The sequence below is a fragment of the Geotrypetes seraphini genome, chromosome 6, assembly GCF_902459505.1.
Source record: "Geotrypetes seraphini chromosome 6, aGeoSer1.1, whole genome shotgun sequence".
Lineage (NCBI taxonomy): Eukaryota > Metazoa > Chordata > Amphibia > Gymnophiona > Dermophiidae > Geotrypetes > Geotrypetes seraphini.
The window spans coordinates 92061663-92089295 of NC_047089.1; the positions used below are offsets into that span (position 1 = coordinate 92061663).

At 43.9% G+C, this 27633-nt stretch overlaps 1 protein-coding gene across 6 annotated transcripts in view; it reads right to left on the reverse strand.

Moving 5' to 3' along the window:
* PIBF1 (progesterone immunomodulatory binding factor 1) overlaps window positions 1-27633 on the reverse strand; it is a 302877-nt gene that overhangs the window by 134342 nt on the left and 140902 nt on the right. For all 6 annotated transcript variants that reach the window (XM_033947509.1, XM_033947506.1, XM_033947507.1 and 3 more), the window contains one exon: window positions 4925-5090. In XM_033947509.1, the coding sequence (XP_033803400.1) occupies window positions 4925-5090 (166 nt within the window). The remainder of the gene's footprint in view (window positions 1-4924; window positions 5091-27633) is intronic.

Below are 27633 nucleotides of genomic sequence, written 5' to 3' on the forward strand. Positions count from 1 at the left end.
TACAGCAACTCTGCCTACCTGGGAATCAACATCACCCTCACCCACAAAATGCAACTTATTCAAAACACTTCAGTAAGACTAATCTTCGGTCTGAAAAAATGTGACTCCATCTCAACCTACCGCAAACAACTCCACTGGCTACCCATCCCAGCTCGTATAAAATTCAAAACAGCTAGCATCATGCACCAAATTATCTATGGCAACTCAGCCGTCCCACTCATCAAACTCTTAACTGATGCATGGTTCACCTCACACAGAATTCTCAACAGGATCCAATTGAACCTCCCCTCGACAAAAAATCTCAAGTACAAAAGAATCTTCCAGTCAATGTTCACCTTCCTCGGAGTCAAAATCTAGAATGATCTCACTGAGACTATAATAACGGAAACCAACCATACCCTATTCCGAAACTGAAAACCTCACTCTTCGACAATTAATTCTTCTAAGATCATCATAAGCACATGACCTTTACTTAATTTGCCTATGTTTTATGTTTCCTGTCCCCATTCCGCTCCTTCCTCCCTCCCTAACCCATTTCCCTCCCTCCCCTCAAGTTGCCTAGAGCCTGTTTAGGTGTATGCGACACACAAATATTAGACATCAAGGGACTTGATGCTGAAGAGACCTCTGACGCTTGCTTGGAAGTGGTTGGCTTCTTAGCTGGCTTCCCCGATGCCGATGTCATGTCAAAGCCGTTGTCAGAGTCTTCGATGTCAATGTCTGTGAAGATTTGACAATATCCATGGCAGCACTGAACAACTGCTCCTGTTGGGTGTGACGGGCTTTAAGAGAGTGAGGCTTCAAAGTTGAACAGCGAGAGCAAGTCTTAATATTGTGTTCAGGGTCTAAACATTGTAGACACCATTTATGAGGGTCTGCAGCAGAAACAGACCGCTGACACTTGTCACACTTCTTAAAATCCATCAACAATCTTGACATAGTCGGAAAAATTGAACTAAATTTTCGTCAAAATGTATAAGAGAAAGGTAAAGAAATAAAAATAGATAAAGAAGAAAAAATACGTGAAAGTGGGAAGGTAAACTTAGACTGAATGAATTCCAGACAAACTGAACTTTTTCCCTCCGTGGAAAATGAAGAACTGAGGTACCACGAGCCTCAGTGGGCAAGAAGGCAGTTGCACTTACGTGGTGCAGGCAATCATGAAGTTTCTTAAAACTTACAGTTCACTTTTCATACTGTCTACCGGGCTCCGTGGATGAAATCACCCATATGTGAGAATATGCTGCCTGCTTGTCCTAGGATAATATCTAATAATTTTTGTACAGTGGCTTGAACACTGTCAGAGGCTGGGAAAATTCCACCAGAAGCCTGAATGAATAATGCCTAGAACTCACTGGTTGGACATAATGCGTTTCCAAGCCTGCAGGAATGTTGATAGTTTGCCCCCTATCTGAAGAGGGGCATTCCTCAGCCTGGCATCATTGTGCCTTTTTGGTAGAAGAAGCTGAACGGGAGGCAGAAGGCTTGGTATGCCTGGAGCCAGAGAACCGCTGCTTTTAGCCCTGTGAAAACCTTTGAGATGTGGCACTTGAATATGGGTGGGAATGCCTGGAGTCACAAAAGTTAAGAGTGCCCTGAATCTCTAGAGGGCCAGGGTCTAATATCAGGCATAGGATGGAGATGAGACATGGTTCTCGCAACCCTAAAAGCACCCTCTGGAAAGTCTCACTGCTCCAAGATCAAAATGTTCATATTAGGATGCCAGGGAAAGGAGGCAGACTGTGAGCGCACACCACATAGCCATGAAGATGAAGTGGAAGGAACTGGCTGAGTGACTAAATTCAAGTCCTGCATAGATTCCGAAATGAAATCTGGCAAAGCCACAGACTTAAATAAACGCAGAACCATGGGATCATCCCCAGGTTCTAAAGCTTCTGAGGGGTCCGAAGATCCGGCATATAGCCGCCAATCCCCAGCCATGGGAAGAGCAGTGCCTGAAAACAAGGGGTGAGCAAGTTGGTCATTATCATAATTTTCTCCCAGGTCAAGGTCAGCCTGTCTATGAACAGTGGCTGACCTTGTGATGAGGCCGTGCCCAAAGAAGCAGCGTTAGCAAAGGACAAGTCAGAGGAGGAGTGGGAATGTGCTGGCAAAGAACGGCTGTTCTGAAATGCATTCCACAGATATTTCATGAAATCTATGAAAGCCTCCGGACCCTAGGGACTCCACCTTGCGTTTTTTGGGCTGTGGAAGGTCCCAGTCCATTCGCATGGAACCATCAGCCCTGACGAGTTCCAAAAAAAGAGAAGACTGCCCCAACAGGCTAGCCAAGCATTTGGTCACCTGCTTAGTCAAGAGAGAGGCAAAGCTTTGCACTGCTGCCTCTCCTGATTGCGCCATACAGTGCAAGGATGCTGCTGAGATAATAAATTTGTGCAATCCTGGCTAGAACTCACAATAGGAGAGCCCAAGGACTCCATCCCAACAAAGTTTGAGACAAAAATTGCAGTTTTGGAAGTATAGGGAGCTTTTGAAAAAAGATTGCTCAAAATCCATGATAATCAATGTTAAGAAACTCATGCAAAAGCCAAAAAAATAGCAATTTTAGGATTTTTCAGGTGGGGGACCACACAGGGGGACATGAAGTAACCTTCAAAAGTGCCAAATTCAGACCACCCCGATACACCTCACAGGTTGACAGCTTTACCCACTGTGACCTGTGCTGGAAATGTGCTGCAGCCTGTATCAGCCCTCTTAAAGTAGCTGGAATCAGAGAATCACTGCCTCATGCTGGGAATGCCTTTTTTGATGCTGATCTTCTGGCTGCCAGTCAGACAAGGTGCCCGACCATACTTCTACCCTTGCGGATCAACGGACATACTTAGGAAAGGGAGGAGGCAAAAAAAAAAATGCAGCTGGCACCCTGCAAGACACCGCTGAGTCTCCTAGGTATGCCTAACAGCCTGTGCTCGAACCTCTGTTTAGCAGTAGGAGGAAAAATACAGCCCTAAGCTCCTAAGAAACCAATGCAGGCTGGGTAACCCTCTAGGATTGGCCTGTCAGCTGTAGGCTGAAGTCTGTATGTTTTCAACATAGGCAGAGATTAAGAAGTGCTCCGAGCACAAAGAAATCCTGAAAAGGGGATGAGAATACCAAATAAAATAAGAAAAAAGGGAGAGCAGAACAGAAACACTCCTTCAGGCATGTATAAAGGAGAGAAAAACTACAGATGATGCTAGAGATCCCAGTGAATTAGAGGAGAGTCACAGAAAAAAATCCAGAGTGGATTCCTTCTACTCTCAAAGCTGCCATTGAGAGATAACCCACATGTCTAGAATGTCTCACCTATTATACCGGAATATAAATGCTTTAATAAATTTAGTAGGTGAGGAAACAAGAACATATACAACAACAGTCATATAGCATAATAAATATGAGATGCAAGTCATATAGCATTAGACCAACAATCTGAAATTATTAGAATTACCGTATATACTTGAATATAAATTGAGATTTTTGGGCCAAAAATGGATCTCTCAGTTTATATTTGGGTCCTCAGGTCTGCACGCTCCTTTGCCCCCCACCTGAACTCGTTGCATGCCTCCTGTGGGCCTCTCTTAAGCTCTGGTGGTCCAGCGGCGAGCTGGGACAGGACTGATCTTTCCCGCATCCTGTCTAACTGTTAACCACCCCACCTTCCTCCTGGACACATTGCAGGCCTCCCTTAAGTCCTAGTGGTTCAGCGGTGAGCTGGGACAGGAGCAATTTTGTCACATCCTGTCCCGGCCAACTGTTAACCACCCAATGCCCTCCCATCTCCCTCTACAACATACCTTTGAACCCTGGTGTTCTAGCGGTGAAGTAGGGCAGGAATGATCTTCTTTCGCTCCTGCCCCATGCAGAGCCACAATTGGAAATGGCTGCTGGGAGTTCCTGAAGCAGTCTCACAAATTCTCAAGGTCTCACAAAACTGCTCCAGGACCTTGTGGCAGCCATTTCTGATCATAGCTCTGCATGGGGCAGGAGCAAAAGAAGATCGCTCCTGCCCTGTTTTACCGCTAGACCACAAGGGTTCAAAGGTATGTTGTAAGGAGGGATGTGGGGTGGTTAACGATTGGCTGGGACAGGACCGCGGTTAGATTGCTTCTGTCCTAGCTCACTGCTGGACCACCAGAGCTTAAGGCAGGCCCATGGGAGGCTTGCAATGGGTCTGGGAGGCAGGGTGGTTAACAGTTGGCTGGGATAGTACATGGGAAGGATCGTTCCCATCCTGGCTTACCGCTGGACCACCAGGGCTTAAGGGAGGCCTGTAGTCTGGGTGCAGAGCTGGGCAGGAAGGGAAGGAAGGAAGAAGGGATGGGTGCAAGGCAGGGCAATTTAATATAAACTCCCTGGTTTATATTCAAATGAATCTTTTCCCCCTTTTTTGGGGGGTAGGGGAGGTTACCTTGATTTATAGTCGGGTCAGTTTATATTTGAGTATATACGGGGTTTTTTTGGGGGGGGCTTTTTTTACATATTGACATTACAGGGGCAGTTTTTAGGAAACCCACCTAACTGCAAAGTACAAAGGTATTTTGCAACTATGAATCTTGTAGCTAATTTTCCAAAGGAAGCTATGCCAGGCAAAAATATGCTAGAAAACAACATATGTAGATTTGAAATTCAAACCCTTGCACATATATTCCCTTATTGTGCCCTCTCGCCACACCAGAAAATGCTTATCCTAAATCTGGCTTAATGTGTATATACCGTGGAAGTGTGCAAATACTGTGAGTTAGGCCAAAGACTACAATCTTCAGATAATAGTTTTGAAAATAATACTCAATATGAAAGAATATAAAAGCTGTTATTTTATTCATATATAAATACTCAAATTATAAATAGAAATAATAATATGCTTAAGAGGATACTCAATTTTTATGTGAACAATGATTCCTACACTGCACAGATAGAGAGATACCTCAACTTTTTTCTGGTACTTCTCACATTCCAATTGACATTGTTTGAGATTTCCTGTTATTTCTTCTTGAACCACATATGCACGCTCAGCTTCAAAGGACTTCAGTTTGGTTTGATGTAGAAGTTCTGCTACTTTGCTCTCGGTACTGAGCTGTAGTTGTCTGTATCTAACAAACAACAAAACAACTGAATATACACTGGAAATAATGCAGAGACAATTTTGGTTCAAACAGTTAACTTTTCTCACACAGACCTGGTATCAAGCAGCCAGATTTAAAACCATAAAGGCTAATAAGAGGCAAGGCACTTCTTTCAAAGGGTGATCCAAGTAGCATATCCAAAAATTGTACACCAATATATGCTGAAAGAAAATATGATCATATTGGTTTGAACAACATAGCCTTCCACATCACCATAGACCAAAAGGGCAATAAGAGAGTATGTGGAGCCAAAGACCAGTAACTGCTGAATAAATCAATCACACCCAAGGATGAAGAAAAACAGTACAGCATGGATTAATGATAACAAACTTTTGATAGTAACACATACTCCTGGAAAATAAATTATGTCAAAATGTATAAAATAAATTTTACCATGAAAATGTGGTAAACTACATTTAATCTGGATGCACAGAGGGGTATAATAAAATATGTGTCCAAGTCTGAGGTTGGACGTTTTGTGCAAAACGTCCACAAACCCAGCAGGAAAAGTGTCCATTTTCAAAGCTGCCAAACGTCTTATCTTTTATTTTTTTAATATCATGTTTATTAAGACAGAAGGTAACCAAGTACTAAATGAGCAAGATATAAGTTTCAGTTCTTAGGACGTCTTCCTTTTTTGATCATTTTCAAAACTAAAAACATCCACGTGAAAAACATACAAAAGCAAGTTTTGTAGATGTACCCACCAACTACCTTGTCTGATCACGGCAGAAAGAATCCCCATCAGCTGAGCCAGTTTAGGGGGATTCCTGGTGGCTCAGCTGATGGTGATTCTCCATGCCAGGATCAGCTGAGCCACGGAGCCCTACACCCCTACCCCTAACAACCTGTACCTCCCCCGTCATCTCCACCCCCCAACATTCCTGGGCATTCCTCCCACATCCCCGGAATCCTCCCCCCCTGTACCTTTGGAAGAGCAAACAGGGCCGAATGCTACATTGACGGGGCTTTCCCCTCCCAATGCATCTTGGGATGCATTGGGAGGGGTCGAAGGCCCTGATTGGCTAAAAATGACATTAGGATGGGAAAACCTCATCATTCTCATCTACCATGGGGGGATGATAAAAATGTGTTTGTCAAGTTATGTTTGTGTTACATGTGTGGTGATCATAGGGAGCGCAGGATAATATGTATGTAGTATGTAAACCGCATAGCTGTATGCGATTTTTAAATAAATAAATAAATAAATTGTAGCACAGGGCCCTGTAGCCAGGAGTGAGTAAGCTCACTTCCTGCCGTTTGCTCTTCCAAAGGTATGAGGGGGTGGTGGTTCTGGGGATGGAGAAGGGGGGGCAGAGATGTCGGGGGAGGTATGGGATATCAGTGGAATGTCGGGATGTAAGGGGGATGTTGGGATGTGAGGGGATATCAGGGAGATGTCGGGATGTGAGGGGATATTAGGATGAGAGGTATGTGGGTAGATGTCAGGGGGAGGGATGTAGGGCTCCATGGAAGGGGGAATTCCCATTAGCTGAGCTGCCAGGAATCGCTCGAAACAAGCTCAGCTGATGGGAAGCCTAATGGAAGCTGATGGGAAGCCTATGGGTTTGTGGTTTGTTTTTTTGCTCTTTGGGTGGTGGGAGGGGGTTGTGACAACTGGGGAGTAAGGGGAAGTCATGCCGTAAATCCTCCAGTGGTGTCAGTTTGGGCATTTTTGTGGAACTTAGACGCCAGCAGTTAGATCTGTTTGAGTTGCGTCTAAGTTCCCTCTAGGAAAGTTTTGATTATGGCTGGGGTACGTCCAGATTGAAGCCTGTACGATTCCTGCCCTTAACACAACTCTCAACATGCCCCTTTGCTCTCTGGATGCACAGTAACTTAGAAGTGCTGCTGCACATCCAGAAAGTTGTTTTTGATTATCGGCACTTGAACTTCCCTGCTATTAGGTCATCCAAGTGCTGACTTAGGCTGGATTTTGGATGTTTTAAACTTTTGATTACGAGCCCCACAGTGACTGCATCCTACATGCATTTTTTTTTCACTCTTCTTCAAGCTTTTGCTTAACCATGTGGGTTTTGCCATCATTACATTAATTCTGCTGAATTGTTATTATGCCCTAAATGGGAGTTCAATGTGATTTACAATAACCCAAACAATTGGTCATAAACCAGGAATTATAAAACTAAAAGAAAAGAACATGTTAATCATAAAAAGAAATGTTTTAAATAGCACATAGAAGATCCATTTGGCTAACTGGAAATACAAGGCCTTATATGGACAATATCTTAGAGAAGTTGAGAAAGCATGGATGACACTAGAAACTAATATCTTTTCCAGTAGATAGATGTGTCATTCTGGACAAGCAGGTTATCTCACCAGGGTCACGAGCCATATGCAAAAGGAATTCACTCCAGATTTTTTCTGTGATCTTTCTACTTCACTGGGAGCTCTACCGCCGCCTGCAGTTAGTACCAAAGCAAACAGAAGCTCCATCAAAATTATGTGAAGTAAGGATGTAAGGAATTATGCATATCATTTTATTAGTATGTTTAGGGATAGCAAAATAGGAGATATAGAGAGAATAAAAATGGAGGTTAGGAAGATTTTTGTTTTCCCTTTTTGCTCTCTCTCTGTAAAATGGCAGATCCTGCTTAAATAATTAGGCATGTCAGACCAGTAAGCTTTTTGCTACCTGGCTGATAATAATTGGCAATTGATCATGTGTTTGGGTTGGAATGGAATGGAATATGGCACCATGCAGAGTAACCAGTGGGCAGAAGCAAGGAATAAACAAGATTAGCTGAGTCATGTCCCATCCACACACTCCCAGGAGTCTAGGTTCAGGTGAACCAGACCTGTGCAGGAGTTCTGGGGACAGGGACTGCCAATGAGGTACAGGACGAGGCACAGGTGGATGACCAGCACATGGCTCCAACTCCGGGGACAACTGTTCGGCTCCCCCTGAAGAAGCGCAGAGAGGTAGTGATCGGGGACTCCATGCTGAGGGGCACCGAGGGACCAATTTGCAGACCGGATATGCAATCAAGGGAGGTTTGCTGTCTGCCTGGAGCCAGGATCCGAGATGTCACCACCTATCTAGAAAGACTTCTCAAGCCCCAAGACCACTTCCCCATGCTTCTCATCCACGTCGGAACGAATGACACTACCAGGAACACCCCGGAGAATATACCCAAAGATTTTGGAGCCCTGGGTGAGAAGCTGAAGCCGATAGGAGCACAGGTGGTCTTCTCCTCGATCCTCCCAGTAAGAGGAAAGGGAAGAGCCAGGGAAGAGTGCATCCAGAGGACTAACGAATGGCTACACGGATGATGCAAGGAGATGAACTTTGGATTCCTAAACCATGGAGAGGCACTGCAGGGACTTCAGGGACCAGACGGATCCACTTGACCAGAAGAGGTAAGAATGTCTTCGGACATCGACTAGCCCGCCTACTTCATAGGGCTTTAAACTAGGTAAGTAAGTAAGTAACTATCCTGAGGAGGTGAGTCGCAACTCCACTTCTAAGTCCGAGATAAGTACACACATTAAAAGCATTACTTTAGGACTTAGCAAACATAAGGTATGGAGGGCTATGTATGTTAATGCACACAGTTTGGGCAATAAAATTCTGGAATTGGAGACCTAGACGTGGTGGCGATATCCGAGACTTGGTTCACGGACTCTCATGGGTGGGATATGTTTATACCGGGTTACAACTTACTTCGTCGTGACAGAGAGGGCAAGTTAGGAGGAGGGGTGGCGCTATACACTAAAGAAGACATCAAAACTACCAGAATCACAGAATGTCAAATACACCGGGGAATCCCTCTGGGTGAACCTAGCCAGAGGAAACGAAAAATGCCTATATCTTGGCGTGATATACAGACCTCCAAGGCAACAAGAAGACAAGGATATAGAATTAATCGAAGACATAGAGAACATCACTTTGCGTGGGGACACAGTACTGTTAGGGGACTTCAATATGCCCGATGCAGATTGGAACACACTTTCATCGACAACCAGCAGCAGCAGAAGACTATTAACCGCCATAAAAGAAGCATTACTCAAACAAAGGGTATTGGAGCCCACTAGGGACCAGGCTATACTGGACCTTGTATTCACCAACAGGGAAAGCGTCTCCAGCGACCACAACATGGTATGGTTCAACCTCAGGAAAGGTTTCACTAAATCAAACACAACAACAAAAGTCCTCAACTTTCGGGGCACTGACTTCGAACACATGGGAGATTTAGTCCATCAGGCGCTGCAAAACCAAGCTGAAACTGATAATGTAGAGGTTATGTGGTCAACCCTGAAATCTACCCTACACGAAACAACAAACCGCTATATAAAAACAGTAAGCAAACGGCAGAGAAACAACAGACTCCAGTGGTTCACTGCAGAGATTTTGGACCTCGTTAATGAAAAGAAGAAAGCATTTATTTCCTACAAACAATCAAATAAAAGGGAGGCAAAAGAAGACTATCTGACCAGGTCTAGAGCTGTCAAAATGGCAGTCAGAGAGGCCAAGCTTCAAATAGAGGAGAACCTAGCAAAGAACATTAAGAAAGGGGATAAATCCTTCTTTAGGTACATTAATGACAGAAAAAGAAACACAGATGGGATAGTGCATCTTAGAAAACTGGACCGGAATTATGTAGAATCGGACTCCGATAAAGCCGAACTATTGAATGAATACTTCTGCTCAGTCTTTACTTACGAGGTGCCGGGATCCGGTCCACAGCTACAGACAAGGAAAAGCTCGGAAGATCAGTTTCGAAATTTCAAGTTCACGCCCAGTAGCGTCTACTCTGAATTATCAAGACTCACAGTAAACAAAGCCATGGGACTGGACAACCTACACCCCAGAGTGCTTAGAGAGTTATGTGATGTCCTGGCGGAACCATTATCCGTGCTCTTCAATCTCTCCCTGACTCTCCCTTGGACTGGAAAACAGCTAACGTTATTCCACTCCACAAAAAGGGCTTCAGGACAGAGGCTGCGAATTACAGACCGGTGAGTCTCATATCCATAGTGAGTAAACTCATGGAAACACTAATCAAACAGAAATTAGATACGATCCTGGACGAAGAGAACCTACGGGATCCCCACCAACACGGATTTACAAAGGGAAGGTCCTGCCAATCAAATCTAATTGGCTTCTTTGACTGGGTGACAAGAAAGCTGGATGCGGGGGAGTCCCTGGACGTCATATACTTGGACTTTAGTAAAGCTTTTGATAGCGTCCCACACTGCAGGTTATTGATCAAGCTGAAGTCCATGGGATTAGGGGAAACATTAACTGCATGGGTTAATGATTGGCTAAGCGGTAGACTTCAGAGGGTAGTGGTAAACGGTATGCCTTCCAAAACGTCGGAGGTGACCAGTGGAGTGCCGCAGGGCTCGGGCCCGATCCTCTTCAATATATTCGTGAGTGACCTGACTCAAGGGCTTAAAGGTAAAATATCATTATTTGCCGATGACGCCAAACTATGCAACTTAGTAAGTAAAAACACTTTGCCCGACAGTATGACGCAGGACCTACTTCTTTTGGAACACTGGTCCTCGACTTGGCAGCTAAGCTTCAATGCTACAAAATGTAAAGTCATGCACCTTGGCAGCAGATAATCCGTGCAGAACTTACCTCACTAAATGGTGAGACCTTTAGCCAGGGACCAAAGCAGAATGTGATTTTGGGAGTGATCAATAGCGATGACATGAAAACTGCCAATCAGGTGGAGATGGCTTCATCCCAAGGCAAGCCAAATGATGGGCTGTATCCGTAGGGGTTTTGTCAGCAGGAAGGCCCAAAGTTCATAATGCCGTTGTACAGATCCAATGAGTGAGACCTCATCTGGAATATTGTGTACAATTCTGGAGACCACATTACCAAAAAGATGTGCTGAGAATTGAGTCGGTTCAACGGATGGCCACCAGAATGGTCATGGGGCTCAAGGATCTCCTGTATGAAGAAAGGCTGAATAGATTGCAGCTGTACTCACACGAAGAACGAAGAGAGAAAGGAGACATGATCGAGACATATAAATATATCACAGGCCACAAGAGGGCATCCGCTGAAAATCAAGGGAGGGAAATTTCATGGAGACTCCAGAAAGTATTTCTTCACCAGAAAGGGTGGTTCGATCGTTGGAATGAACTTCCACTACTGGTGACTGAGGCCAGCAGTGTGCTAGATTTCAAAAGTAAATTGGATGTACATGTGTGATCTCTAGGAGGGTAAAGCCAGGGGGGGGGGGACACACTAGAGTGGGCAGGGGGGGTGGGTCATTAGAGTAGACAGGGAGGCGTCATTAAAGTAGGCAGACTTGATGGGCTATGGCCCTTTTCTGCCATCTTTTTCTGTGTTTCTATGATGCACCCAATTACAGGATGAGGTGGAAAAGGTGACTGATGCTGGCTGATGGCGATTGGCTAGTGTTGTGTGCTCAGTATTCCACCCTCTATGAGATTGTGCAAAGAAGACATGAGCCCTGAAGAAATGTCTACAGGAAATTTTGGGGATTTTCCACCCATCACATGGCCTAAATTTATGTTGAGGGAAGGAAGTGGGGGGGGGGGGAGAGGGATACAGCTGGAGAGAGAGGCTTGATCCAGATTTGGGACCCCTTCCTCCTCTGCAGGATTCTAAACTGTTTACAAAGAAAGATTTGGATAAAGTATGGGTTATCTTTGATTTGATATAAAATTTAGTTGTAGTTACAGGAAAAAACTGATTCACTTAGGGATTAGATACACACAGAATTAAGAGGTAGTTTTTCATAGAAGAGGTTTACTGCCATCCAAGCTGCAATTTATTTGTAAAATCTCCAGTGATGCAGATTCTTGGTGTGTAAATAATTTTCCTTTGTAATTATCAAACTTATTCTTTCAATAGACCAACTTAATTATTTAATCTTATTTCTGGTCTCTGATATTTTAACTTTACAATAAATTGTCCTCTGGGGAAACAGCGAAAGAGATAAAGTATACGCATATATTCTGAGATATATAATTGCCAGGACAAAGTGATTCAATATCCCAACAAGGACAAATATGGGAAATTTCTCAAACAAAATCAACTGTTCTGCTCAAACATACACTTCTCCCTCGGTATTCGCGGGGATTGGGTGCAGAGCCGGACCACGAAGTGTGAAAAATCATGATTAAGTTTTTGGCCAGCTCTGACCCACCCCGCCTCATTCCGGACCTTCCCGCCTCCCTCCCGGCATCCCAGACCTTACCTGGTGGTCTAGCGGGCTTTCGGGCAGGAGCGATCTTCCTACGCTCCTGCCCCGAGCAGATCACTCATAGCAAATGGCTGCCATGAGTTCCCGTAGTCTCTCGAGACTACGACAGGAACTCACAGCAGCCATTTTGTAAAGGTAAGGCTTTGTTTTTCTACTTAGACAAATGAGTTTCCAGTTCAGTTTGGTGCTCATTTTTCTGTATTTCTGTCACATTAATGATGTATTCCTTGCAAACTCTGATTAACAATTTTTCACTGCTGGTCCTGAGATGCTTATTCAGTCCCCATTTTACCTCCTCTGCAGTCTGTCTAACTACCAATTATTTGTGCTAAATATAGCTAGGCAATGCCACTTCAGGAATGCAAAACATGGTGCACTGTCATCAGCTTTTGAGTTTTCCAGTCTAAAATTATCCAATTCTAATTGAGTCCACACTACAATCCCAGCACTATAGCTCACCACTGGAAATACCCAAGTAATATGGTCTCCACCATTTAATTTAGGACTTTCCAGACCTTCTTTAGGTATTCTAATTTGTTTTATCTTTAACTGCTTCATGTAAGATGTTATTCGGTTGTAAAATTCCTAGATACTTGTAACTGTTATCTGTGGGTAAACATTTTATTAGTTTTTCATATACTGTACTTTACCCCCCCCCCATTTATGCCTTTTATTCTCATCATACCCTTTTCAACCCCAAATCCACCTTTATATCTTTACTGTAAATTCTTACTGTGTTTAGCAGTACTTTAATTCTATTCAATTCTTGACTTTCCATAAAGCTTTACATCATCTATATATAATATATGGGGGATTTTTCCACTCTGATTCAACACTTCATAGTCCAGTTTTGTTGTGTTCAGGTACATCAGTGAGCAATCTGCAGCAGAAGCAGCAGAAGGACCTGCGTCTAGTAGTAATTCCCTGAGGGACTCAGATATCATTTCAACCAAGTTTGCGGGTTTAAAAAAATCTCCACACTGCAGGATCCTCCCCAGATCAGGAAGACCTCCCAGATCCTGGTCCTGGAAATTTGCGAGAGCACTAACATCCCACACTGCAATAATGCCAGCCTGAATAAAGGCATGGTCAAGGCATCCAAAGAATCCGTGTCGACCACCGGTACAACCAGGGAAGACGTGATGGGAGGATCGGCCTTAGAACCCCCCCTCCTGTGCAAGCGCTGGGAGGTGCGGAAGGTACCATTTTCTTGGCTAAATAAATCTGATAGAGCATATTAATAAAATCAGGCAAAAAAACCATTCTTCGTAACAGGAGCCTCACCCTGCGGATCCTTCTTAGAACCCTTAAAAGACTTGCAGGCTTTGGACTCCGAATTGTGGCTGCATTTCGTGGGGGCCACATACACGCTGTCCTTGGGAGCCGCTTTTGACTTTTTCAAATGCCCTGCTTCGGCAGACTGTGCAGTGGGGACCCCACCACCCTGCTGCTCATTGCGAGGACATAACAAAGCCCAGCGACTCACTTCCTGTACATAGTGTCCTGTGACTACACTTCCTGGGGAGTGCACTGGATGCAGTTAGCTATTGGTCACTGAGTATTCTCTTCTGATTGGTGCGTACCACTACGCAGACTGGAGAGTTGTAGGGCAATTCTTCTGGTTTCTACCTTATTGTCCGTGTGTTTTAAAGCTGTTGTGTAAAACAGCATTGGGGATATTCCAGGTAACTGGCTGAAGTCACTGCTGCTGCTGCAGAGGGGCACCAGCGCAGCAAGAGAGCAGAGGGACAGACGATTCTGCTGTATCAGCTGCGCAGACATAGGCAAACTATGGCCGCCTCTGATGCCGCGGGCTGGATTAAAAACCTAAACAGGCCGGATATGGCCCGTGGGCCATAGTTTGCCCATGTCTGTTCTAGACAATAGGGTTATTTCCCCATACTTGCAAGCTCTGCAGAAGGAATCCATTCTGGATTTTTCACTCTGCCTCTGTAGTACTTCACCAGATTTTTCACTCTGCCTCTGTAGTACTTCACTGATTGGTTTAGCACCCTCTACAGTCAGTACCCAAGCACCGAGAGGCACCCACATATGTGAAGTAGAGGCACTTGTAATAACAGGCTAAACAAAATGTTCTGCTGAAAGGAATGAAACAGTACCATTAACTGCCAACACTGCGCAGCACAACTCCCCAACAAGGAAAATATATACAAATTCTTTCCAGAAATCGAGAGCTGAGTGGCCTCCAAGAAGCAGCATGAAGAAGCATAAACAAACAAACAAGTGTAGGGAGGACAGGGTGGGGAGTCTAGAATGTCTCACCTATCTACTGGAAAAGAGCTTACCAGGGTAAGTACATAATCTCTTTTTCCAATGCAATAGGTGAGACATTCTAGACAATAGGGATGTACAAAAGCAGTTCACCCAAATAGCTAGGGTGGGCTTGCTGTGCCGGCCCTTAAGACCGAAGACCCGAAGGCCGAGTTCTGCCTTGAAGCAACATCTACTCTGTAAAACGTGACCAAAAGTGGGAAGAGAAGGCCATGTTACAACCACGCAAATCTCCTCAGGAGGGACAGATTGAGCTTCAGACCACGAAGAAGCCACATTCTTGGTAGCAAGCGTCTTGACAGAAACAGAATGTAGGCTTACGAAAGGGCCCTACAGATGCATCTAGAAATCGTGGCCTTAGAAGTGGGAGCACTCCGCTTAATCGAAAGAGTCCGCACAAACAGATGGTTAGAGAGGCAAAACTCATTAGTAACCCCCAAATAACGTAGGAGAACCCTGTGTATGACCAGTTTCTTCAACAGGCGGTCCCAAGTTGAGGAACCTGTCAGCAGAAAGGCAGGCAAACACACTGCCCAATAAACATGAAAAGCCAAAACAATGGCCTAGAGCACTGTTCTTCAACCGCCGGTCCACAGACCGGTGCCGGTCCACAGGAAATTTTTGCCGCTCCGCGCAGGGCCGGCAAGATTGACTCACTTCAATTTCCTGCCAGTCCGCGCAGGGCCGGCAAGATCAACAGCTGAAGTCTGCGCTGGGCCGGAGAGATCTTGGGGAGCCTCCGACAGTGGCTTTCTCCCCTCTCTGCAGCTCTGGGTAATGGAAAAAAGGGACAGCTGCTACTGGACCTGGAGGGAAGGAGAAGGAGAGATGCTGCTGAGGGGGGAGGGAAAGGAGTCTGGGAAGCTGCTGGGCAAGGGAAAAAAAGGGACAGCTGCTACTGGACCTGGAGGGAAGCTGCTGGGCAAGGGAAAAAAAGGGACAGCTGCTACTGGAGAGGGAGAAGGAGAGATGCTGCTGGGAAGGGAGGAAGGGAAAAGAGTTACTGCTGGACAGGAGGAGGAGGGAAGGGAGAAGGAAAAAAGGAAGTAAACAGCTGGCAGGGAGATTAGAGGGGAAGGGGAGAGACAGGCATGAGAAAGTAGAGATATTGATGATAGGAAGGGGTCAGCAGAAAAATAAGCAGAGAGGGACAACGATGGTAGATCTGGTGTAGGAGAGATAAAAATAAAGAGAGCAGTAAAGCTGGAATGAATCCTATAAAAAGGAGAGAGGGGGCGCAGGTTGATGGAAAGGGGAGAGGGGCATAGAAAGAAGACAGATACCATATGGAAGGGGGAGAGGACAGACAGTGGATGGAAGGGGCAGATGCTGGATTGAAGAGACAGAGAGGGCAGATGCTGGAAGGAAGAGAGTGAAAAGAAGATGAAAGCAGAAACCAGAGACGACAAAAGGTAGATAAAAATAATTTTATTTCTATTTTGTGATTAGAATATATCAGATTTGAAATATATATTCTGCTAGAGCTGGTGTTAGACATAACTGAGGACTGCAAAGCTCAGGCAGTGCTTCTTTAGTTTCCAGCTGGCTTAGGGCGCTCTCTGACCAGGGGACAGTTGCCCTAGTTGCACTCCCCTAAAACTATTCCTGTCATGTGTGACTGCAGTATTCTGTTAGCATGATATTTCTGTGTAACATTCTGTAATAATTTGGCTTATTCATTTTTTATTAATAGTAGAGGGGATATATGTGAAGGGAAGGGGAGACAGATGTTTTGTTGATCCTTGCTCTGTATTATTTGTATTTCTAAAATGACAATTGTACAGAATATTTTTTCTTTATATACTTTAATAAAATACATTCAATATAAAATCATAACTGAGGCTTGTATGGATGGGATCAGATGATTTGTGGGGACTGAGCTCGCGGAGATGGGGCAGAAACGGGGTTTTTAAATTTTAGTCCTAGTAGTTTGCCGGTCCACAAAATAATTCTTTTATTTCTGCCGGTCCATGGGTGTAAAAAGGTTGAAAAACACTGGCCTAGAGCGTCAAAACAAACAGAGAGCCTAGATAAATCTAGAAAGCACCAGGCTAAGGTCTGAGGCAGAGACAGAATGGACAACCAGCCAGCTGTCTTGACATGATGGACCCCCTGCAAGAATGGAGCGACATCAGGATAAGCCACCACAGAGGACCAACTGCCCCTGGCGCTAAGTAAGAAAGCCCAGCTACCGGGACCCGCAGAGAAGCCACTGTAAGGCCAGTATCTTTCCAGCGGAAAGAAAGGCAAGAATCAGCAAGATCGGAGCTAAATACAGATCCACCTGGACTTTGACGCACCAATACATTCTGTAGCATACACTGACCCCCTTGACGACTTCTTGGACTGTAGAAGAGTCTCAACACCAAGAGCAGAACATCTCATATGCCCAAAGGCCACATGCTCAAGAACCATGCCATAAGAGCCAAATGCCCCAGAACTGGCATGGCAACTGAACCCTGCTTGAAAGGGTCCGAAGAAGCGCTCAACCCAAAGGCTGACCCAGAGCATTCGGCGGGCCTAAAGGGAGAACGCCGACACCTCTGCAGGCACTGTCAAAAGGTCATACAAGACATCAGCTATATAAAGTGTCCCAGCCAGCAGTAGTTGAGGAGGAGGCTCCATCGCATCAGTCTCTAGCTTGCATAGCTGAGAGAGACAAGGCACGTGCGACAAAAGACGTCGCCACAGAAGCACTGATACCCAACTCGGCTGTTTCAAAAAGTTTCCCAAGGACCACAACCACATGGCGGTCCTGCATAGCTTTCAACACAACACCTCTTGCACTGGGAAGAGAAGTGCACTCAAGTTACTTGTGCCACCAATGATTCCACCCTGGGCTACCACAAAAGCTGATGACACTCCTGCACCAGGAGATACAAGTGGGACATAGCTCTAGCACTCTTCAAAGTACCTTCTGGAGAGTCAAACTACAAAGCCTGGACGGAGCCAGCTGAGTAGCTAAGCTCAATTCCTGCAAAGATGCAATAGTTAAGAACTGGCAGAGCCAAGCGCAGGACAGCAGGATCATCACCAGGATCCGGAGTCCCCAAAGGATCTGCAGATCCAGCACATAAGCCCGGATCCCCTGATCTGGGAAAGGCTGCACTGTCAAACAAGGAATCAGAGAGGTCAGGATCAGCAGCTGGATTCTCCCAAATCAGATACAGGCAGATCAACAGCCGGATCAGGCGGAGGCGAGGACACACTCGAAGGCACCATGCCACCCAAAAACATCCTGGGAGGGAAAGGAGACTGCTCAGGAGAAACATAGCAAATGACGGCAGATAAAGACCCTAGTAGTCCATCCAGTCTGCCCAACCATACATGCTCCATAAATTAATTTAGTTTAAAAGGTCCTTTTTCTTAGATATTTCTGGGCCAGAAACCCAAAGCCCTGCCCAGTAGTGTGCTTAGGTTCCATCTACTGGAGGCTCTATCAAAGCTTACTCCAGCCCATTTTAACCATCCCAGCCATCAAAACCCTCCCCAGCCTGTCCTCAACTGAATGTCCATATATGAGACACAGGCCGTGCAAGTACTGGCCTTAGTTCCTTCAATGTATACCCATTATTTTCTGATTAGAGATCCTCTGTGTTCATCCCATGCTTGTTTGAACTCTGTCACCGTTTTCTTCTCCACCCTCTCCCTCAGGAGCACATTCCAGGCATCAACCACCCTCTCCGTAAAGAAGAATTTCCTAACATTACTCTTGAATCTACCACCCCTCAACCTCAAATTATGCCCTCTGGTTTTACCATTTTCCTTTCTCTGGAATAGATTTTGTTCTACGTTAATACCTTTGAAGTATTTGAACGTCTGCAGTGTTCTCCCCAGAAATTTTTTCCAGCCGGGTGGCATGAAAAAGTAGCTGGGTGGGGTGGGCGAGACAGGGAAATTTGATGGTGGGGAAAATTAAGGGCTCCTTTTACAAAGATGCGTTAGCACCTTAATGCGCGGAATAGCGTGCGCTAAATTGCTGCTCATGTAGCCACTACCGCCTCTTAAGCAGGCGGTAGTTTTTCAAATAGCATACACTAATCCGGTGTGTGCGCTAAAAACACTAGCGCACCTTTGTAAAAGGAGCCCTAAATGTGTACTATTTTTATTAATTATTATTTTCCAATGTTCACTATTGCTTCCTTTTTTTAAGGTTTGACACTTGTGCCAGAATATTTTTACTAAATTTAAGAAGTATCCAATTCTAGAAGTGAATAATTAGATATTCGCCCTCTTTCAAATGGTATAGAGCAGTGGTCTCAAACTCAAACCCTTAGTGGGGCCACATTTTGGATTTGTGGTACTTGGAGGGCCACAGAAAAAATAGTTAATGTCTTATTAAAGAAATTACAACTTTGCATGAGGTAAAACTCTTTATAGTTTATAAATCTTTCCTTTAACAGTTAAAGGAAAGATATATAAACTATAAAGAGTTTTACCTTATGCAAAATTGTCATTAACTATTTTTTCTGTGGTCCTCCAAGTACCTTATTTTTTCTGCAGCCCTAACATTTAAAGTTTAATATCTTTCCTTTCTCAAAACTGACACATTTCAATCACTATATTGAAAATAAAATCATTTTCCCTACCTTTGTTGGCTGGTGACTTTATTTTTCTGAAAACAACGAACAGACTGCAGATAATGTACAAAGATGCAGGCGTTGTTTATTAGCCAATGCAGTAACATATACAACCTTATAGCCAACCAAGGGACCCGACACAGTCCGTGTTTCAGATAACACGCCTTCCTCACAGGTCCATGATGGTTAAGGTATAAAGCAAACTGCATAAAAGATAACAAACACACGCCAATCACGATCAAATGGGGTCAAGCAAGTCTTACACAATGCCATTTGATCGTGATTGGCGTGTGTTTGTTATCTTTTATGCAGTTTGCTTTATACCTTAACCACCATGGACCCCTGAGGAAGGCGTATTATCCGAAACACGGACCGTGTCGGGTCCCTTGGTTGGCTATAAGGTTGTATATGTTACTGCATTTACTAATAAATAACGCCTGCATCTTGTACATTATCTGCAGTCTGTTCGTTGTTTTCTGGTTGCTGTTGTTTACTACAGACTACATTGGACTTTCTTTCTCCCTTTTGTGCATCGACTTTATTTTTCTGTCCATTTAACTATGTTTCCAGGGTCTTCTTGTCCTTTGACTGTTTTTCTCTCCGTCTTCACTTTCTGCCTTGCATCCATCTTTGGCATTAACTTAATATTCAATTTTTCTGCTTTCTTTTCAAAATCTATGTTTCCATGTCTTCCCTTCCCTTCTATCTCTCTCTTCTTCTGTCCCTATTTCCATGGTCTGCATCTCTTTCTTTCCTTTCTCTCCATCCCTCCTTCCTTCCTTTCCCCTGGTCTGGCATCTGTCTCCTTCCCTCCCCCAACTTTTTATTTCTTTCACCCTGCCCCCTTCTTTCTTTCTCTCTCTATCCATGCCCCCATTCTTTCTATATGTCTGTCTTTCTCTCTCTCTCTCTCTCTCCGTGCCCCTTTCTTTCTTTTTTCTTTCTCCATGCCCGCCCTTTCTCTCTCCATGCCCCTTTCTGTCTATGTCCCATTTCCCTTCTTTCTTTCTGTCTCTCTGTCCCCCCCCAAGCCACCACCATTGGAGAACAGGCCGCCACCGCCGCAATCAGGTAACAGGCCGCCACGCCGCAATCGGGAACAAGCTGCCGCTGCCACAATCGGGGAACAGGCTGCCGCCACCGCAATCAGGGAACAGGCCGCCGCCGCCACAATCGGGGAACAGGCCGTTCCCCTGCATATCTTCCCCTGCAACTCTCCCTGCATATCTTCCCAGCGCGGGCCAACCAATTCACGCCACCACGTCAATTCTAACGTCGGGGAGGAACTTCCAGGCCAGCCAGGCAGCAATTGGCTGGTCCAGAACTTCTTCCCGAACATTAGAATTGAACGTTGGGTGCGAGAATTGGTCGCTCCGAGCAGGGGAAGATATGTAGGGAGAGCTAAGACCTCGGGGCGCTGACCTGTTCGCCGAGTTGCAGTGGCTTGGGGGAGGTCAGTGGGGAAGGGAAGCAGATTGGGGACCCCTGCTTTAGGCAAGGAGAGATTGCGGGCCGCAAAATAGTCCCTGGGGGGCCGCATGTGCCCGCGGTCCGCGTGTTTGAGACCGCTGGTATACAGATTTTAAAAAAGGAAATGCGTTAATGAATACATTAGGTTCAATCTAGCCATTTATATTCTGCATGAATTTAAACAACTAAAAAAAAAGAATAAATATAGCTCATCCAGTCATACAAGAAACATCTACTACAGCACCTCTAATAATACTTTGATCACTATATTCCTATCCTGAGGTCTCACTGAGGATATGAAATAGATGCGATCCCCACTTCCAAACCTCTTCCACATAATTTGAAGGAGACCTGTGTGATCGCACTACAGTAAATAAAAAAGTAGCAGGTAAAAATCAAAGTGAGAGCTAGGCAAAACAGTTTAGGTAAAAATGCAGGTAATAATTAGCAATGTATTAAAAATATTTATTTTTATTTGCTTATAATGTCATTTGAAAGCTGTTTGATGTTTAATACAGCTTTAATTTAATTCATTATAGTGTGTGTGGGGGGACAACACCTACATCAACAGTAAAGTTAGCATAGGATCATTAAATCCAGTGGCGTACCTAGTTATATATGACAGCCAGTGCTGATCATTTTTTTAATAACCCCCTCCTCTATATAAAAAAAGTTATTTTTAGTAATAATCCATGAGTTACACAACAAGGGTGCACCTAGAAAAGGCAGCATCTTAAACACTGCAGTGAGCACTGGAACACCAACACATGCATTGTAAAACTAAACAAGCAGATCCTGCACAGTCAATTGATCCTGTACAGTCATTGCTAACAGGAAAGCCATGTCCTTTTCATACACACAGAACAGAGATACACCCTCGCCTAATATGGAATAATCACAAACTAAAAATAGAAATATGTAGACAAAAGTTAAACTGAAACGTCAATAAACCAGACTCTGCATACAATGCAACACCACAAAAACAGTGACACGTACCCTAATACTGTGCAAAATATAAAGACAGTAGATGTAAATATTGAAAAAACTGCTACATTAACAATCACCACTTTACAAATTAACAAATATAAATAAAACAGGGGGAAAGAGAGAAATAAGAAAATACCATACTTATTGGACTAATCCAGTTTTTCAATTAGTAGTAATTAGCTTTCAGAGGCCAATTCTTTCTTCAAGACAGTACAGTATACTGCTGTTATGATATCCTGTCCTGACCTGAGGAAAGGGGTTTAGTCCCCAAAAAACTAGCCTTATTTCCATTTTCTATTGATAAACTTTAATCAATACAGTTACAATACTACTTGAATTCTACAACTAAATTTTTTTTCACCTTTTGTCGTTCTTCTGCTTTAATCATCCTCTCTCTTCACTCTCTTCTTTCTATTCAGCAGTTGTCCTCGCTCCCTTCCATGCAACATCTGTCCTCTCTCTTTGCCCCTTCCATCCAGCCTCTGCCCTCTCTCTCTCTCCCCCTTGCATCCACTATCCACCCTCTCTGCCCCTTCCATCCAGCCTCTGCCCTCTCTCTCTCTCCCCCTTGCATCCACTATCCACCCTCTTTGCCCTTTCCATCCAGTGTCCGCCCTCTCTCTGTTCCATATGGCATCTTCCCTCTTTCTATGTCCCAATAAACTGTATATCCTTTGCCCTTTCTCTCCTTTGTACTCTGTGACCTTTGTATTTGTGCCTTTGTACTACTGTGCCCTTTCTCTCCATTTCAGCTTCACCCCATCTCCATTTTTTTTGTCTGCATCACTTCCCCTATGCTCTGGCACCTCTATCCCCTTCTCTCCCCCCATGCTCTGGCATCTCTCCTCTCCTTCCATCTCCCCCTTCCACTCCATTATCAGGCTTCTCTTCTCCTTCCTTTCACCTGGTCTGGCATCTGTCTCCTCCCCCTCCCCCCATATGCCCTGACATCTCTCCCCCCTCCATGGTCTGGTAGCTCCTTTCCTTTCCCTCCTCCTATGGTCTTGGCATCTCTTTCCTCTCCTCTCCTTCCCTGGTCTTCCTTCTCCCCTCTCTCTCCCCAATTGTGTGCAGCAGCAGCACTTCTCTTCCTCTCCCCCCTCCCTAATTGGATGTTGCAGCAGCATTTCTCTTCTCATCCCTCCCCTCATGCCCTGGAATCTCTCTCCTCTCCTATGTTCTCCCTCTGCTTCCTTGCTCTGGCACCTTTCTTTCCTTTTCCTCTGTCTGGCATTTGTCTCCTTAGTTTCCCTTTCCTCCCCTCCCCCATGCCCTGGAATTTCACTCCTCTCCCCTACCCCCTCCATTATCTTGTAATCTCCCCTCCTTCCTTTCTCTCCCTCCTTCCTTCCTTTCCCCTGGTCTGGCATCTGTCTCCTTCTCCCCCCCCCCCATAGTCTGGTATCTCCTTTCTTTTCCCTCCCTCCTATGGTCTTGGCATCTCTTTCCTCTCCTCTCCTTTCCCAGGTCTTCCTTCCCCCCATTGGGTGCAGCAGCAGCATTTCTCTCCCCCCTAATTGGGTGCAGCAGTAACAGCATTTCTCTCCCCCCATCTCTTCTCCCCCCCCCCGCCTCGGTCGGCAGATTCACTACAGGCTAAGGCAGGAGATAGGTCAGCGACGGAGCTAAGCTTACAACTTGGAGCTCTTCCTTGCTTCGGGCCTTCCTCGCTGCTGGGTCCTGCCTTCATGGAAACAGAAAGTAGGCAGGACCCGGCAGCGAGGAAGACCCGAAGCAAGCAAGAACACCAAGTTGTAAGCTTTCCTCCCTGTCCTATCTCCCGCCTTAGCCTGTAGCGAATCTATTTCTCGGACCTACTTCATTTCTCTTCGGTACCTTCTCTCTCCGTTAGCCAGCAGCAGTTACTGAAGCACGCAGCTGCAAGCTTCCGCATCTCCTCTTTCCGATTGGTTTCGCTTTGTGCAGGAGCGTCTTGTGCGATAAGCTGCAGAACAAAAGTAAACACGACGTCGGGGCTCTTCCTGTTTGTGCACTGGGTCATAATGAGCCTGCAGCCCCTATCTCCAACTGCGACTGTAAAAATCGACCAGCAGTAGGAAAATTGTTTAAAAAAGTAAAGCTGAAAACCCTTTTTTTGGCGCTTTAAAAAAAAAAATAAAATAAGTCAGGCGGAGGCGAATTTGCAGTCAAGATGACAGCCGGGTGCTCACCTAATCTAGCCGGGCGGGGCGCCCGGCTGAAAGGCGCTGGGGAGAACACTGGTCTGAATCATATCTCCCCTGTCCCTCCTTTCCTCTGGGTATACATATTCAGAGCTTCCAGTCTCTCCTCATACATCTTCTGGGGCAAACCTCCTACCATTTTCGTTGCCTTCCTCTGGATCATTTCAAGTCTTTTTATGTCCTTCAACAGATACGGTCTCAAAAATTGAGAACAGTACTCCAAGTGGGGCCTCACCATCGACCTGTACAAGGGCATCAACACCTTCTTTCTTTTATTAGTCACGCCTCTCTCTATACAGCCTAGCATTCTTTTGGCAACAGCCACCGCCTTGTCACACTGTTTCTAGGTCTTTAAAACTGAACACAATACTCCAAATGGGGCCTCACCAATAACCTATACAGGGGCATCAACACCTTCATTCTTCTGCTGGTTACGCCTCTCTTTATACAGCCCAGCATCCTTCTGGCAGCAGCCACTGCCTTGTCGCACTGTTTTGAACAGGATAGGCCCTAACACTGATCCCTAAGGGACTCCACTACTCACCTTTCCCTCCTCTGAGCAAATTCCATTAACCACCACCCTCTGGCGTCTGTCCGTCAACCAGTTTCTAATCCAGTTCACCACCTTGGGTCCTATATCTCCCTTCACCCTTTCATTTTCAGTTGTATTGATGAGTAGAAGACAGTGATAAGAGTTCAAAAAGGCGAGGGTCTAGAATCAGAAAATAATAGTAAATATTGATGAAATAAGGCCAGTACTAGGCAGACTTGCATGGTCTGTCTGTATATGGCCGTTTGGTTGAGGATGAGCTGGGGAGGGCTTCAGGTTGGGCAGATGAGATGGACCATTCGGGTCTTTATCTGCCATCATCTACTATGTTACAAGCATTTTTGATAACAGCAAGCCCACTTTTGTGGAGAGGATGGACCACTATAGAAAAAGTCAGCATGCATTCTTTCACATACTTTTTGTTTGCTTTTACTGCTGCACTATATACCTGCTATTGAGAGAAAACAGACGGTATATACAAGTGGCAGAATTGAGGGCAGACAACTTGGGTCTATGTTAAAAAAAAAAAAAAAGGTTATATTTTGATTAAAAATGGGCAGTTTTCAAAACTGCCTACTAACTGTGCTCTCTCTCATTATGTTTTAATAAATCATGAGTACAAGACTATAGCTATATTCACTGAATAATATAAGAATATAATCATAGTATGTTATGCTACTGTGTAAAACTTTTTCCCATTGCAGTTCATTGGAACATTCAGCTAATACAGTAGCTTCAAAGACTGCTTGCAAAAAAAACAAAGTGCAACAGAGCGAAATTAAGTCCTTCAGAGATTCTGAAGGGAAAACTAACCAAATCTACTGGTATATTGAGAGTTACCATCTAATCAACAGTAGTCAATTAACACAAGACAACAAGAAGCTGATCTTGAATTCAAAACTGACACAGCAATGGCTCTGAAACTGAGCCTTGATACACCTGTTGAGATTCTGATGTACTTGGACATTATAGAAATCTGCTATATTATTCCAAATGGGACAAACAGCTGAATATAATTGAAAGCAACACTATGAAGAGAACAGCTGGGAGGAAACTAAGCTGGGCTTCTCAAATATGATAAGGAAGCCCATGAAAGGTAAGAGATTAATTACCTTCTTTCAGGGCTCTTTAACATGCCTTCAGACTGAGTGCTGTATCAGTAAGTGATGCAGGTAGGGAAATTAAAGATCCTTTGCATTTTAGGGCATGCAGTGGCTACTGCTAGACATTTTATGTTCAAATCTTTTTTATTGTGAATGCAATAAACATCAAGGAATAGAACAAAATCAAAAGAACAATACAACATTTGAGGATTGACAATAAAACAAAAGCAGTAATCCCCACTCCCCCCAACCAGCTAAAACTCCCAATCACCAACTCCCCTCCCCCCCAGATAAACACACAGAATATGTTCAAAAGGTCACTAAGGTCCCAAAGGCCCATACTCTTGTGGCCCCTGGTAATATTGGAAGAAGTCCCCTCCCCAAAAGAAAAAGAAAGGAAGAAAGAAAGAAAAAAAAAAAAAAAGGGGAGCCTGCAGCAACTGATCCTGGTAGCTAGCATGGTGAATAGCAACAAAGCTAAGTAAGACTGTTCAAAAGGAGAAGCCAAATAGACTCCCCAGACCAGCAAAAAGCTATGTCTGCAGCAAGGGCGACCATTTTAAAAACATCCTTAAGGCAGCAATGAGACTGAAAGGAAAACTGTATTGATAATGAACTGCAATGACCATGAATTTCAAACTCCTTGTGAATTGGATATGGCAATATGTTATATATTCCTTCTAGGTCTACTGAGCATAAGCAATCCTCATTATCAATTAAGGGACAAATACTGGTCTGAGAGACATTTGGAGCATTGAGATTAAGCATCAAATTAATGCATCTCAATGGCCACTAATTTGGTCTTGGAGAATGAGATGTACAGTGTCAGCATCTATGAGACAAACTTGGTTCTTTTTATTACATAGAGCTTTTTGGACCCCTACACGATTACAAAAATTAGATAGTTCTAAGTCCAATAAATGCTGGCACTGTAATCTCGAACCAGGGACGTTAGATCACTTACTGTATCATTGTCCCTACATTAAAAGTTTTTGGAATGCAATTTGGCCACAAATTAATAAATTGATGGAAAATCATATAGCAATATCATATGATACAGTGTTATTTGGAATGATGATGAGAAAAAAAAGTCAAATTTCAACAGAAAATAACAAGCTTTTATTAATCATGACAGGGGTTGCCATTCAGCATATAACCAACAATTGGAAGAATTATAATAACCTAACTTATACATTTTGGTGGAATACAATATGTCATATATTCAAAATGGAAAGAGCAATAGCAATACAAAGAGGGACATATACTAAATTTATAAAAATATGGGGGCCATTGACAAAATATTGCAATGAATAAATAGTAAGATTTCTTTTCTTCTTTTCAATATCTTCTTGGTGACACACATGAAGGGGAGGGTAGTGAAAATAATTTTTATATAATATGATATAACATGATATACAGTATGTAATGTATGATTGAAAAGTACTAGAAAGGTGGGGGGAGGGAGAGGGGATAAAAATATATTTAAAATATGATGTATTAGATATAAAAGTGATATTGTGTATTCATCAATTGTATTTTAATAATTTATACACTTTATGTAAAATTTGAAAACGAATAAAAATTATAAATGGATGAAAAAAAAAATAAGGGACAATGGTCTAGAAATAATCCATCTTGAACTTCTCCACCAAATACAAAGTGAAATCTTTAGAGGCCAAAATTGTCTTCAAGCCTTTTGATTTTATGACATTAAGAAATATCTAGAGAGCACTTTTTTCTCCTTTCTGGGGACTGGTTATATAACATTAAAAGTGGAAAAAGTGGCATACTTGCAGAGCCACTTCCACTACAATTTATGGTATGGTATAGTATTATGACCTCAAATATTTAGCCACACATAATATGGCAGCTGAAGAGCAAACAAATGAAGTTTCTAACTAAAAACAATTCAACAACACTAGAATATTAATGAAGGCAAGGATTCATGCAGCACATTTTTCAGGTTTCTGTAGCAAGAGGTAAAATCTGAAACAATTATGATCCATTTTCACATATTCCACATATTAAAGTAAGTACATTTATTTGGCAGATTACAAATCGTTTTTCAACCTTTGGGGGAATAATTTAATTTAGATTTTTCAGTTATTTTATAGATGGGAAATGTCTATATTGATAT